The 16,058-nt window shown below is 43.0% G+C and overlaps 1 protein-coding gene across 2 annotated transcripts in view; it reads left to right on the top strand.

Moving 5' to 3' along the window:
• lepr (leptin receptor) overlaps nt 1-16,058 on the top strand; it is a 105,026-nt gene that overhangs the window by 73,690 nt on the left and 15,278 nt on the right. For both annotated transcript variants that reach the window (XM_067990382.1, XM_067990381.1), the window contains 4 exons: nt 1,701-1,854; nt 5,993-6,075; nt 8,766-8,982; nt 9,661-9,852. In XM_067990382.1, coding sequence (XP_067846483.1) covers nt 1,701-1,854; nt 5,993-6,075; nt 8,766-8,982; nt 9,661-9,852 — 646 coding nt within the window. The remainder of the gene's footprint in view (nt 1-1,700; nt 1,855-5,992; nt 6,076-8,765; nt 8,983-9,660; nt 9,853-16,058) is intronic.

Genomic DNA, 16,058 nt, shown 5'->3' with positions numbered 1-16,058 from the left:
TCCAATAGCAAAGCTTGAGTGGTTTATTTTCATTTGAAATTTTGAGGTAAGACTACCTTCATTGCAATTATTCCTACCCACACATTATGTTTAGTAATATACAGTATTGTCATGTCTAACCTTAAATATTTAACCTAACCTATTACTGGAGTGCAGAAGATATTGGCCTACAAATCTGGGTGTGCCCATTTTTGGGCACGCAGGGATCGATCCCTGTGCCTGAATGGTGAGGCCCAAAGCACACCTGATATTGGGCCTTGGACCATCGAGCTGGCGAGCTGCGGACTGTAACAGACAGCTCACCAGCAGAGCAGGATTGAAAACTTGGCCGCTACAACGCCTGGGGGGGGGGTGCAATCTAGTCAGGAAAGAAGCAATGGCAGGGGGCAAGGTAGTGGCAATGATTTGGGGGGTGGGGGGAGCGGAGATAGCAGCAGCGATCAGGGACGGAGGTAATGGTGGCAATTGGGGAGGGGGTCGGAGGTAGCGACAGCGATCGGTGGGGAGGTGGCGGTGGCAATCGGGGAGGGGGGAGGCGATCGGGGTGGGAGGTGGCGTGACGATTGGGGGTGGTGGTGGAGATTGTCAGGGGAGGTGGTGATTGGTGGGGGGGAGGTGACGATCGGGGTGGGTGGGGGGAGGTGTGATTTTCTATTCCAGTTGAAGGAGTAAGTTTGAATTCACATTTTTTGCGGGTTGGGGAAGATTTCACAGACCTTAATCTCCTCGAGTTTTACCTATTGTTACCTCCCCTTCTTTATCTGTGGTGCCTCACTTGGGAAATTAAATGAAGGAGTTGGATAGAGTGCATTCAAACTATATATAGATAGATAGTCCTGTGGAGAGGACAGGCTTGATGGGCTAATGGATATTTCATATTCCATATATTGTTACAATTACATTTGAAAAAATGTCATATTTCCAAGTCTGAGTCATCTTTGATTTTGCATTGATAGAATGTGAAGATGCCTGTATTCTGGGTAAGATAAAACAAAGAGTAAATGACTAACTTACTTTCAGAACATTTAGTATTGTAAGAACATTAAATGAATTCTTACTTGTTGCCTTTATGCCTTCACCATTGGATGATTTTGAACGATATGCCAGAGGTACCAACAGCACTTTTGGTACTAAGTGACCATTTATCATCTGTAAGCCTGAATAGTGTAGCCAGAGCTATTTTATAATAGGGGCAATCACAATCAAGCCTGATGCTTTCCTCTCCTAATGTTAAACTCAAACACACACACCCTTCATTGGGGATCACTTGAAAGCGATTAGGAGCAGGAATCCTATCTGATTTTCCTCTCCCTTGCCCCCCCCCCCCCCATATGTAGCTCAGGAGTACAGAGATCACTTACAGTGCCTCCACATAACCTCCAGCTGAGGTCAGATAACTCAGCATAGACCTGAGACCAAACATCAATCGCTCCTGGCCTGCAGAACTCAGCAGCATGTACTTAAGGCAGAGCACTTACTCACTGAGCTATCCTATAGGGGAACTGATGAGACCATGTTTTATATATGAAAAAAATCTATCTTGGATGTGGAGAGCATATGTTTATTTCTGTTGTTGCAAAATTTACAAACAATTTTATGCACCTCTCCTATTCATTCGTCGCATATTAGAACCAAAAGATGAAATATATTTCCTTTCTGATTGTTCATACATAGTTCAGCATTACTGTTTTACTTTGCAGACTTTATTCGCTGTCAATAATACATCAGTCATCACTGAAGTAGCCGATCCTTGTGTTACGTACGTAGTTCGGGTGCGCTGTAGGAGGTTTGAAGGACCTGGATACCAGAGTGAATGGAGCAGCTCAGTGAACACAAATCTTGCAGACATCCAGGGTAATCTCTTAGTCTAATCATCACGACTTCAGCTACTTAAGATTCTTCATTTAATTCTGTGAAATGTTGAAGAACAACTTCAGGTTGTATTTAGTGCATCAAAACCATTAAACTTTAAAAAATATATGTTTTTCAACTTTTGTTTTTATTAACAACCATGTAAAAGAAGAAACATTCTGTGTTACTGCACATTTCCTTAACTCCATTTTCATTTTCCCCTTCCTCCATGCTCTCCCCTTCTCTGCTTAAGGTAGCGGTTCATCATCAGGTACAATTCCACAGGTTCTGCCTGCCCTGGAATGACTCACCCAGTGGCCATCCTTCATGTTTGCGTTCAAACAATTGAGTGTTCACAGAATGTGCAACCAAGACAGATATCTTGGCCTCGCTCAATATTCACACACAATTTCCAATAGGGGTCATTGGAGAGTGAACATTAGTAGGAATCCTGGCTAATTTTCTCCTCCCTAGCTCAGGCTAATTGCTTCACCCCCACTGCTAACTTGGCTGAGATCAGCTAACAGTATAGACGAACGATAGAGCCTGGGGCTTTGCTCATTTGTATTGCTGACCACAACACCCTTTGGTACATTACCCACTGAGTCATGAGGAGCAGCCTATCCCAAATTCTGTTCTATAATTAACATTACAAATTCAAAGCACACAATTACTGCAAATGTTCTATAATTCTTAACGTGCATCCAGGAGAGCTTTTTGAGCCAGCATGTAGAAAGTCCTACAAGAGAGGGGGCGGTACTGGACCTAATTCTAGGGAATGTGGCCGGCCAAGTGGAAGAAGTGCTAGTAGGTGAGCACTTTGGTGACAGTGACCATAATTCAGTGAGATTTAAGGTGGTCATGGAAAAGGACAGGGAGGGGCCGGAAATAAAGGTTCTAAATTGGGGGAAGGCCGATTTTAATAGGATAAGGCAGGATCTGGCCAAAATGGACTGGGATCAGCTGCTTGTAGGAAAATCCGCATCGGAGCAATGGGAGTCTTTCAGAAGGGAGATTGAGACCATACAATGGCAACATGTTCCCGTAAAGGTCAAGGGTGGTTCCAAGAACTCCAGGGAACCTTGGATGTCAGGGGATATACGAGAATGGATTAGGAAAAAAAGGAGGGCTTTTGGCAGATACAAAAGGCTAAAGACGGAGGAAGCCCTAGAGGAGTACAAAAAGTGCAGGGGGATACTTAAAAAGGAAATTAGGAGATCAAGGAGGGGCCATGAAATAACACTGGCGAGCAAAATAAAGGAAAATCCTAAGATGTTTTATAAGTATATTAAGGGTAAGAGGATGACTAGGGAAAAAATAGGGCCCATTAGGGACAAAAATGGCAATCTGTGTGTGGAGCCGGCAGATGTAGGAGGGGTTCTAAATGAATTTTTTGCATCTGTTTTCACTATGGAGAAGGACGATGTAGATATAGAAATACGGCAGGGGGACTGTGATATACTCGAACATATTAACATCGAGCGGGAGGAGGTATTGGCGGTTTTAGCAGGCCTAAAAATGGATAAATCCCCAGGCCCGGACGAAATGTATCCCAGGCTACTGTGTGAGGCAAAGGAGGAGATTGTGGGGGCTCTGACACATATATTCAGAACCTCTCTGGCCACAGGGGATGTGCCAGAGGACTGGAGAACCGCTAATGTAATACCATTATTCAAGAAGGGGAGTAGGGAAAAACCGGGGAACTACAGGCCAGTGAGCCTAACATCAGTGGTAGGAAAATTATTGGAAAAAATTCTGAAGGACAAAATTAGTCTTCACTTGGAGAAGCAAGGATTAATCAGGGATAGTCAACATGGCTTTGTCAAGGGAAGATCATGTCTGACTAATTTGATTGAATTTTTTGAGGGGGTGACTAGGCGTGTGGATGAGGGTAACGCAGTGGATGTGGTATACATGGATTTCAGTAAGGCCTTCGATAAAGTCCCCCACAGGAGACTGGTCAAGAAGGTACGAGCCCATGGAGTCCAGGGTGCCTTGGCACTTTGGATACAAAACTGGCTTAGTGGCAGAAGGCAGAGGGTGATGGTCGAAGGTTGTTTTTGTGACTGGAAGCCTGTGGCCAGTGGGGTACCACAGGGATCGGTGCTGGGTCCCTTGCTGTTTGTGGTCTACATTAATGACTTGGATATGAATGTTAAAGGTAGGATCAGTAAGTTCGCTGATGATACAAAAATTGGTAGGGTGGTAAATAGCGAGGAGGATAGCCTCAGTCTGCAGGACGATATAGATGGGTTGGTCAGATGGGCGGAACAGTGGCAAATGGAATTTAACCCAGAAAAGTGCGAGGTGATGCACTTTGGAGGGACTAACAAGGCAAGGGAATACACAATGAATGGGAGGACCCTAGACAAGACAGAGAGTCAGAGGGATCTTGGTGTGCAAGTTCACAGATCCCTGAAGGCGGCGGAACAGGTAGATAAGGTGGTAAAGAAGGCATATGGGATACTTGCCTTTATTAGCCGAGGCATAGAATATAAGAGCAAGGAGGTTATGATGGAGCTGTATAAAACACTGGTTAGGCCACAGCTGGAGTACTGTGTGCAGTTCTAGTCGCCACACTACAGGAAGGATGTGATCGCTTTGGAGAGGGTGCAGAGGAGATTCACCAGGATGTTACCAGGGCTGGAGCGCTTCAGCTATGAAGAGAGACTGGGAAGATTGGGTTTGTTTTCCTTGGAGCAGAGGAGGCTAAGGGGGGACATGATTGAGGTGTACAAAATTATGAGGGGCACAGATAGGATGGATACTAAGGAGCTTTTTCCCTTCGTTGAGGGTTCTATAACAAGGGGACATAGATTCAAGGTAAAAGGCGGGAGGTTTAGAGGGGATTTGAGAAAGAACTTTTTCACCCAGAGGGTGGTTGGAGTCTGGAACTCACTGCCTGAAAGGGTTGTGGAGGCAGGAACCCTCACAACATTCAAGAAGCATTTGGATGAGCACTTGAAATGCCATAGCATACAAGGCTACGGACCAAATGCTGGAATATGGGATTAGAGTAGACAGGGCTGATGGCCGGCGCGGACACGATGGGCCGAAGGGCCTCTATCCGTGCTGTATGACTCTATGACTCGATGACTCTATAATGGGAAATGTGCTGATTTTCCTGTTCTTGAGGGGCCAGTTCAAGTTTGCAACATGAGAACTAAAATATGCACATTTTCAGTATAAATTTACAACATGAGTACTGTTATTTTTGGGAGAAAAAAGACAGCTGCAAACCTATCATCCTATTCAGCTAGAAATGATTGAGTGCGCAGAGCCAAAGTAGCAATTAATGACGTCAGTATTTTTTTCAAATAGTTTATCAAAGTAAGTCATTTCACAAGTTAGCAAATGTTCCAGCAGCCTATAACTAGACCGATGTCTAGCTATTAAGTAATTTCAAACTTTAATGGTCATTTTTTGGTTATTAAGGTGGGGGGGGGGATTCAGTCCCCATTTTGTGCACCCAATATCAACATCAAGCACTCCTCAAATTTGAACAGAGCTTGGGCACAGGCTAAAACTCTTGCTATTTTCCATGTCAGTGTGTCTCAGTCCTAACTTCAGAAAACCACCAAAAAAATGTACTGTGATGACATTTTTTCTGAACTTCATCCTACATATTCTATGGCTTCTTTAAATGTGATTGTGAGTTACTGCTAAAATAGGGAACAGTTTTGTGCTGTGGCCCATCCTGCGGGCAGGAACCTTTACTCTGCGCCTAACATATGATGTACCTCACTTGGGAGTACACGATGTACGTACTGAGTGCCCTAGAATGGAAGGCCTGTGGAATGGGTGGTGAAAATCCCCTAGTGTCTGGTGATTTATGCTGTTAATATACTGGAGAAATACAGATCTACTGAGAATTCTGCTTTGTGGTCATAAGGTCTGTAGGACTGAACTACTTTCTGAGAATGCAGCACTGCAACAATAATGTACCTGAAATGTTAATCAATCTTTCTCTTTCAGATGACCAATCAGCATTTTCTGTGTTTATTTTATTTTCTACATTCATTCCTTTTTATTTCTACAATAATATATCTCCAGATTAGACATCACCATATTTTGAGAATTATTTGTCACGTTATTTGTTCATGTTAAAATCAAAATGCTATTTTAATATTTTCTCCTTTAGCTCCGACAACAGGACCTGATTTTTGGAGATTTATTGACACTAATCCCTTGACCAAGCAGACAAACGTCACTCTGATATGGAAGGTAAGGAAGTTTTCTTTTGAAAAATGTCAGTGATCAACGAAGTATATGGTGCAGGGCATGATGGTGCAGTGAGGTGGAACATCAACAAGCAGTGCCATGGTCAGATAGTGTGCCAATTCAATTCATCCCATCTCATGAAGTTCCTTATCTCAGTCACACTGTTCTGGGGAGTTACCAAGTGAACCTCAAGAGTTTCAGAAATTGGAGGGGAAAGGAGGAATAAATGGGCAAGTGTTATCACTGGGCTCCACCTAGTTCTTGGCTTAGATTGGTCTTGGAGGAAGCCTGGGAACAGAACCTAACTTACCTGCCCTCTTGGCTCAGAAAGACTGGGAGGAACAGGCGAGAAAGTGGAAAAAACCACAATGGATTCCATACATTAAAATAGATCTTAAGCTCACCTGTAAGTTGTGTTTACTGCTCAGTTTTATTTTGAGTAAACTTTCTGCACTGAAATCTACTTATGTAAGTTTTTTTTCCCAGTGTACTTAATATTATTATTCGCCTATAACTCACTCAGAGAAACTATTAGTATGGCTATACATCTTCGTTCGGAATTTCCTTGGGGATTCTCCCAATCAGCCGCCGTAACTTCGGAAGATCATTGGAAACCTCATTTAAAAGTCTATCCAGTGTTTCCAACGATCCTCCGCCGAAGTTATGGCAGCCAATAATGAGAACCCCCAAGGAAATTCCCGGAGCCTATCTTTGTGAAATCTAGAGACTGCATTTGTCATGTTGAGGGAAGGAAAATATAAAAGGGGCACAGTCTATGTTCAGCTCACGGGTCTTTAACCGAATTGGGCAATTAGACTGAATTAATACTTATAGTGGGTTGATTACAAAATAGACTTCACTCTATAGAGCTGATTCAGTGATCTTGTCAAAAATGGAGCTAGGATAGATGAACTCCCATGATCCTTTGTGCAACTAGGCAGCTGACTTTGTCAGATTCAGTGAGGTCAGCTCATTATAATGTTTTCAATTTGTTCCAAACATATTTTCCACAAGCAAACAAATCATAATGAATGGAAGAATCATGGGTAATTTTAAGATCAGCAGCTCTTAAAGGGCTGCTGCTTTATTAGAACTAGCTGATTTCTCTGGCTGCATTGAAGAGTGGCTATAGACAGTCATCAGGAAACATGCGTAGCACTTCCCTCTTCAGTTATAGCAGTTTAGATGTACTGTTTGAAATGATGCAGCAGAGAAGGGTAGGCATATTTGGGCTGAGGGGAACCCTCTTCTTGCCTCAATGTATAATATTAATATATAATAATAGATGGACTTTGTTCAGTTGAGTGCAACAACAATATTGTTGAACGTGTGGCTAAAACAATGTGGAGAAGGTGCAGGCAGATGGAATGACATGTTGGCAAGTGGGACACTGGGAAGTGATATTGTTTTAAAAAAAACAGCCTGACTAAATGTTTTAATGAGTTTTCAAGGCTGCTGTTGCAAAATGTACCTTTCTGATTCGATATGTTCTGGCTTTGAGGAAAGGATTGTGATAATCTGCCATCCAATGGCTTTCTGGTAGTATTCTGCACTGCTTCAAGAAGCAAAATTTACAGTTCAAGCTCTTTTACTGCAAATTAACATTACGTGACAAAATACAATTGATGAGGCCTGGCTTAGCACAATCCACAGATGTAATTGGTACTACCTCTAATTGTTGACACTTTTAAAATGGATTTTGCCATAGACATAGCCTGACATAGGAGTTTCAATGCATTTTGGAATGAAATGCTGCAACAAACATTGTTTTTAATGTACACACACAAAAAAGCAACAGATATAAATTTGTAAATTGATGCATGAGAGAGCAATACAAGTAAGAAATAAAAGCAAGAAACATAAATAATAAGCAAAAAGGGAAAGAGACAAGAAAAACATAACAACATAAGAAAAATACAGCATTTTTTTGAAAACATACACAGTTTGTCCCAGCTGAGTAAATAGTCATGCATTGTGAAATGAACTTTTGATGGCCTCGTCTTTAATTTCCATGAATGAACAACCATGGTAGTTTTATAAGTAGTGTACTAGCCAATTAAGTGTGCAATTTAAAATCAGTACTGTTATTGTAATTACAAATGGTATGAATAGAAAATTAATTTAGAAACATAGAAACAGAGAAAATTTATGGCATAGAAGGAGGCCATTCGGCCCATTGTGTCTGTGCCAGTCGAAATAGAGCTACTTAGCCTAATCCCACTTTCCAGCACTTGGTCCATAGCCTCGTAGGTTATGGCACTTCAAGTGCATATCCAAGTACCTTTTGAATGTGATGAGGGTTTCTGCCTCTACCATCCTTTCGGGTAGTGAGTTCCAGACCCCCAACACCCTCTGGGTGAAAAATGTTTTCCCCAGCTCCCCTCTAATCCTTCTACCAATTACTTTAAATCTATGGCGCCTGGTTATTGACCTCTCTGCTAAAGGAAATAGGACCTTCCTGTCCACTCTATCTAGGCCCCTCATAATTTTATACACCTCAATTAAATCTCCTCTCAGTCTCCTCTGTTCCAAAGAAAACAGCCTATCCACCCTTTCCTCATAGCTAAAAATTCTCCAGACCTGGCAACATTCTTGTAAATCTGCTCTGTACCCTCTCTAGTGCAATCGCATCTTTCCTGTAATTTGAAGTCTTTTTTTCAACAAAATGATAATCTTTTTTGTTTGCAATGCAGCATCTGACAAAAGGTGAAGCCTTGTGCAGCGTGAAGGGTTTTAAATTGAAATTCCAATCAACAGAAAACATTACCTGGCTGGAACACGTTGGAGACGTTACAAGTTACATCTTTCCCCTGACTAATGAAATTAAAAGTGTCTCGGTGATTGCTTTCAATTCTATTGGTTCTTCTAGAAGGAATTTTAAACTAATATTGTCAAAGGACAGCAGCAAAGGTTGGTTCAATACGCTTGTCTACTCTGTGACTATAAGTGTTCCTTTTAAAATAGCTGTCCCTATAGATCAATGGGTGATTACACTGCATGTCATAAACCCAGACCACAGAGAACAGGAATGTCCATGTGTAAACAGAACTATGCAGAGATGGTAAATCACACCCAGGAGAGCAGTGGGGGTATTATAATTGGCTTTAGTGCCCCCAGGCTAGGGAAGGAACAGATCAGGTAGGGGTCCTGTTCCTTTTCCAATGACCCCTGTTAGAAAGTGCAGATGCAAAGATGTGGTTGAGGGCAGGTTTTGACCTGGCTGTGATTCCTGCTTATGGTTGATTAGCTTGCTGGCATTCACTATTTAGGTTAAAACATGAAAAATACCAATTGTAATACTGTGGAACTGTGCTTGTGTTGAAGGAAACAACATTGTGGAACTATACCTCTGCATGAGTCACTACTTTAAGTGAGGGGGTGGGAGAAAATTGGAAATAAGAGGAAAGGATAGGAAAAATAAGTAGCTGATACGTAACACAATAAGAATTCTGTGTAAAATGAGAATACAGTAAATTAATGAATCAATTTTATTATCTGTATAATTAATAATTTCAACTATTGAGGAATGAGAGCTTTGAATTTACTGTCATCATCTTATGTAATTTTTAAAAAAATGTTTGATCACAGCAGTGCAAGCTCTTCGATCGCTTTATGCCTCCATGATGAACAGGAGTTGTGTAATTGTTTCTTGGAGTCTGTTTCCTCTGAATTACCAACCAACGTCTTTTGTGATAGAATGGAAAAGCCTGCCAAATAATGACGAGGACAGGTTGAAGTGGATGAGGGTTTCTGCAAACCTCACGAGCGTGTACATTTACGGTAAGTTTAGTTTTATAATTTAAAAAATCATGGGAATTATTCTGTTTCAAGGCTTCTTTCAAGGGTTCCAAAAATGCAGTTTGTGTCAGGGGTGGGTTCTTCCCCTAGCAGTATTGAAAAGTGGATAATTTCCAGTGTCAAATTTTGCTCCTGTGAAGCGCCTTGGGACGTTTTATTATGTTAAAGGCATTATATAAATGCAATTTGTTGTTGTTGATACAGAATCATGGCTTTTTTTGTATTGTTAGCATTAATAGAAAGGTCCCAAATGTAACTTACCATTTTACTCTGCTTGAAAGACTGTTGGGCCTAACATTGGGTACCATTTATCTGAATCTGTGCCGCATTGCCTCATGGTGTTGTGGCCTGGGGGGACTCTTGCAGTTATAGGGCTACTTAATAACAATGTCTGACTTTTTAAAAAGAATCTAGAAAACGAAAAAGTTTATTGGAAGAAGTTTGTGCGGATTTTCTGGAACGTAAGTCATTTCTTTCTTAAAGCAAAAATCTTGCTGTCGGGATCTATTTAAGAGGAAATCAAACAAACTGGGCACCATTTATTAAATTAACCATTAGGAACCCTGATAAGTGTGAATTTTTTGTTGTTATGTTTCTTTTCAGAGGGGTATCACCACCAAATCTAGTTAAATGTAATTTTATCAAGTAAAGAGGACTTTTTATAAAATGCACCCCTCTATCCTGGAAGGCGGAGCGGGGTGGAAGCAATAACTTGTATTTGTGTAATGTAAATAACATTAGGGGTTGGAAGAAGCAGTGGAAGCAGCTGCATGGATGGTCTTGGTTTAGGAGACAGAAATATCTGTGAGCTCCTTGCATTTGGTTCCTGAGGAAGCTGGGAGAGGGAAAAAAGGAAGCCATCATGGAAAAAAGGATCCTTGGGTTGTCTTTATCCTCCTGGATAACTATGAAGTAATAGGTGTTTTTTGATGAATAAAATAATGTTAATACTTGATGTTGTCAAACTGTATCCGTTGATTGATGACCAGATCTGTTGTGTGTCATGTACACTCAAATTTGAGCCCATTCTTACTTGAAGGAGTAAAGATGGGGGCTATAGCGGAAGGAATGACAAGGGTGGGAGATAGTTTGCCTGGAACAAGGCTGTTGAAAGCAGAGGTGAGGGAGTGGTTAAGCAGGTTGACATTAACAGAGGTGTGATGACAGGTGGCGGACCAAAAGCGAGGGAGTTAGGAATTTTTGAGCTGGGACAAAGTTTTTTCCATGGAAGAATGGTGAGAACAGTGGGTTTGAAGGAGGGTAATGGATGTGAGTAGTAAGGGAGATGAGGAAGTAATCAGAGATTGCCTAGTAAGTGAATGAGAACTTGGGTGAAGAGAGGTAAAGGGTTGCGCAAGGATATGGGTGGTGGAGTTTATATGAAGAGAGAGATTAAGGGAAGGCAGGAGGGCAGTAAAGTCAGAGAGGGGGGTCTAGGATAGTTGAAATGTTGGTTCAAATCATTGATGATGAGGAGTCACTTTGCAGCGACTGAAAGAACAGGGAACAGAGACCAGAAGACGACTTGGTAAGAAAGTTGACTCTGCGCTTGGAGGGGCAGAAAATGACAAGTATTTAAAGGAAAGATGGGATGGAAGAGAATGAGATGCTCAAAGGAGAAGAAGGTGCCAAAGTAATAGGGAGACAGGCCAAGATAAGATTTGGTGATGAAGACCACTCCACTGCCATGGTGGTCTGGGCGAGGTTGGTAGAAAGCCCAGCCAGGCGGAAGGCTTCTTTAAGTGGAAGGGATTGGCACCTATAAGCTAGCATGGCAAAATAAACATCCACATTGAGGCCATGAATGGCAAGCATCTTGTTTGTGAATGAGCAAACATACTAGAGGGATATATGAAAGAGGAAATGATTGTTGATCTGCTGGCATTTTATTTGTTTTTTCTTCCTTATATTCATGTGCTATTAAGAGACTTAGGCTTGGATGCGACAGGAGAAATCAAAGAGCATTGTTTTATAGTACCGTTAGATGGATGAATGGGCTTTTTGTATTCATTTTACCCAGGCCCCAGACCACCCAATCCCCAGCTAAAAGCACACTAAAATCCTGTGACAAAAACAGGAAATGCTGGAATCGCACAGCAGATCAGTCAGCATCTGTGGAGAGAATGGTGCAGACCCTTCCTCAAGACTTAAAAATAAGAGGCAGACAGGCATATTAATACAGAGAGATGGGGGGGGGGGAGGAATATACATATAAATATAGAACATAGACAAATTCAGAGAGGAATCATAGTGGATCTTTTTCAGTCTTGAAGAAAGGTCTGGACCTGAAGCATTTATTTGTCTGTTCTCTCCACAAATACTGCGGGGGTGATTTTAGGAGGCAGTTTCGGGTGCGTTGGGGACGGGGGAGCTCTGAAAATCGTGGAAATCCCGTTCGGGTTCAGAAGTCGGTTCCAACCCGCCGACAATTAAAGCTGGCAGGATGACAGTTAAAGAGCCAAATGTACCACTTAAGGCACTTTACCTGTCATAGATTAAGTACTCAGAACGATTTTTAATGTACCTGGGCGGCTTGCCCACTGCTTCTGATTCACGCCTGGCAAAATCAGGCCTGAAGGGCCGGATCAGGGAACAAGAAACTAAATAAATTAAATAAAAAACCATAGACGGAAGTGAAAACACTAAATGAACCGACCTTTGCACCCTGTTCCGATGTCCGATGTCTCCCGTTCCGATGTCCCCCTCTTCACTCCCCCCGATCTTCCCCCGATGTCCCCCCCGATCTTCCCCCGATCGTCCCCCCGATCGTCCCCCCGATCTTCCCCGATCTTCCCCGATCTTCCCCCGATGTCCCCCTGATCATCCCCCTGATCGTCCCCCCGATCGTCCCCCCGATCGTCCCCCCGATCGTCCCCCCGATCTTTCCCCGATCTTTCCCTGATGTCCCCCTGATTTCCCCCCTGGTTTCCCCCCTGATTTCCCCCCGATGTCCCCCCGATCTTCCCCTCACCCCCCGATCATACCCTCCCCCCCCCCCCCCCCCCCGTGATTTTCCCCTCTCCCCGGACCCCCCCCCCAGTCTTCCAGTCCAGTGCCGGATGATGTCTCGCTCTCTCTCTTTCTAGCCCCTCCTCCTCCTCCCCCCCCCCCCCCCCCCCGCTGCGTTGCAGCTCCTGACAGCAGCCAGTCTGTCAATCAGGCTGGCTGCCAGGCACGAAACCCGAAGAGGACGTCAATCATCAGCAATCAACATGCGCTCGAGTCGGAAATGGTAAGTTTTGTTCATGTGGGTTTGCCACGCACACCTTCACCCCCCACCCCCCCCCGCTGCCAACCCACCACCATTGTAGAAGCGAGCCCAGTGTGTTTCCAGTATTTTCTGTTTTTCTTTAATATTTCCGATACCTGCAGTATTTTTTGCATTAAAATCCTGGGCTGTCAATAGTGATGAGGAGGTTGAATAGAACTTTTATTCTTGGCTCCATCTGGTTGTGTTGTGCTTGACTTGCGAGTGCATAGCGATGTCCCCTAGTGCTAGAAATGGAAACATATTATTATCTAGCAGTGACAGACCTCATATTGATCAGTACAAAAATTTAGCCTAAAATTCTGTATGCAAGAAAGCATCAAGATGATAATGAGCTGAATTCAAGATATCACTTTAAGTAGGAATAAACTAGAAGTCCAGAGCAGCATATAGTAAGATTATGAAGGAGTAAAGCCGGAGTAGGGATAATGTATACTAAGAATGTACATTTTCACATAAAAATTCCTAGAGGGATAATTTACCTAATGATTTTGTTCACTGCAAACAACAGTAAGGTGGGTGACAGGTAATTATTTTTTTCTTATTTGGCACGAGTGATTAGAAGTGATCTGAAAATGCTAATGTAAGTGTATGAATCTTCCCAGTGAGCGTGTACATTACCTTGCTGACATTGAACCTTTACAAATTAGGCAGCTAAAGAGCAACCATTTGTGGGCGAGAGGAAGAAGATAATAATCATGTGCTCAGGGAGATTTTATATTACATAATGCAGGGATCCAACTTGTTCACAAAATAACAGTACAAACCGATTTAGAGCTGTCATACACGAGATATCTTCCATGCTGCAGGATACAGATTGATGTTTGGAAATGGCTGAGGCTCCTAGGCTGTGATAACAGGGGGTTTTGTCTTTCTAGACAGACTTATATTACATGCTTCACTTTCATTCCTATCATGAGTCAGGCGCATTTGTCATAGGAACCAAAACAGCTCAAGACCAACGCAGTTCCACAGTTAAGCTTCTTTGTTATAAATGCTATGCATTACTTGGTAATACACCTCGAACCTGAACGCAAAGCCTCATCTTGGCACTATTATTTTGTTTATAAGTAAAGCAACAAACAGAGAGAAAAGAGGAAGAGACAGGGGAGATCAGAATGACAGATGAAAGAAAAGGGGCCAGAGAGTTGAAAAGAAAAGGTGATATTAGAACCAGTTCAAAAAGCTATCTGTTCATTAACTCACTGTCACACTTGGCATTTTCCTATTCTATGTTTTCTTATGTTCTAAACCCACTAAAATTGAGACCATCTGTTCAGCTGCCTCTGCTGCTCTCCTCACTTCCCCTTGACAACCAAGCCAAATTTACCCCAAGGTTCCCTCCGACCCTGAACCCACTAGTTTCTCTCCCATCACCCCTAATGCCTTCTCCAAGGTCATTTTATCCATGAGACCTACCTGCTGCTCTCTTGATCCCATTCCCACTACCTTGCCGACCACCCAACTTCCCCTCCTGGCCCCCATGCTAGCTGACATTATAAATGGCTATCAATCCTCAGGTACTGTCCCTCTCCCTTTCAAAACCACCATCATCACATCCCTCCTCAAAAAACCCACTGTTGTCCTTGCAAATTATTGCCCCATCTCCAACCTTCCTTTCCTGTAATGAGCTGCATTTCGTCCAGTTAAACAAGACCAAAGCCACCATCTTCAGCCTTCACCACAAACTCCGTACCCTTGCCACCGATTCCATCCCCCTCCCTGGCCAGGATGAAACTGGCTGGTTGCAACCTCAGCGTCCCATTTGACTCCAAGCTGAGCTTCTGAGTCCATATCCTCTCCATCACAAAGACTGCCTATTTCCCTCTCCGTAACATTGCCCATCTCTGCCCTGCCTCAGCCCATCAGCTGCTGAAACTCTCATCTGTCACCTCCAGACTCGACTATTCTAATGCTCTCCTGGCGGCCAATTCTCCACTCTCCATAAACTTTCCCACTCCCTTTGCCCCAGCATTAGTGGTTCTGCTTTCACTTGCCCAGGCCCCACACTGGAATTTTCTCCCAGAACGCCTCCACCTCTCCACCTCTCTCTCCTCCTTTAAGACCTTCCTTAAAACTTACCTGTGTCCAAGTTTTTAGTAACCCCTCCTAATATCGTCTTCTTTTGCTCGGTTAAGTTTTGTCTGATTATGCTTCTGTGAAGCACCTTCACCACACGGACTGCAGCGGTTCAAGAAGGCGGCTCACCACCACCTTCTCAAGGGCAATTAGGGATGGGCAGTAAATGCCGGCCTCGCCAGCGACGCCCACATCCCATGAATGAATAAAAAAAAAAGCACCATGGGACATTTTTCTATGTTAAAGGCGCTATTTAAATGCAAATTGTTGTTGGTGTTGTTGATTTGTCCTCTTTCTTCCATTTACCATGTACAATTTACGTTATCATGGACCCCAGTCATTTGAAGTTTATGAAGAAAATTCACAAGATTTCTCCCTGGCCCCTCCAAAGCTAAATTCTGCAACACTCTAGCATAAACTATCTAGCTTTGTTAGTTTGGTTCAGTTGGTAAAACCTGTCTCTGAGTCAGAAGGTTGTGAGATTAAGCCCCATTCCAGGACCTGAGTACATAATCTAGGATGATACTTCAGTGCAGTGTTGAAGAGGTGCTTCATTACCGGAGGTGCCATCTTTCAGCGAAAATGTTAGAGCGAGGTCCTGTTCAGGTGGACATAAAGGGGGTGAAACTGATCTTTGGCGCTGGTACAAAATGAAGTCAATGGCAAAGAAAATTGGACGGAGTGTATTACGAGTTGCCGATTTGTTATCACCCATTTTAAACTACCACCGAAGACCAATTTCACCTCCCAAAATATCTCATGGCACTATTTGAAGAAGAGCAGGGAGATCTCCTGGTTTCTAACCCATAACCAACACAGCAGAAACAAATTAACTAGTTAT

Source organism: Heptranchias perlo, chromosome 9, assembly GCF_035084215.1.
Source record: "Heptranchias perlo isolate sHepPer1 chromosome 9, sHepPer1.hap1, whole genome shotgun sequence".
Taxonomy (NCBI): Eukaryota; Metazoa; Chordata; class Chondrichthyes; order Hexanchiformes; family Hexanchidae; genus Heptranchias; species Heptranchias perlo.
The sequence above is the reverse complement of the archived record's forward strand: the minus strand, read 5'-3'. Positions and strand labels throughout refer to the sequence as shown.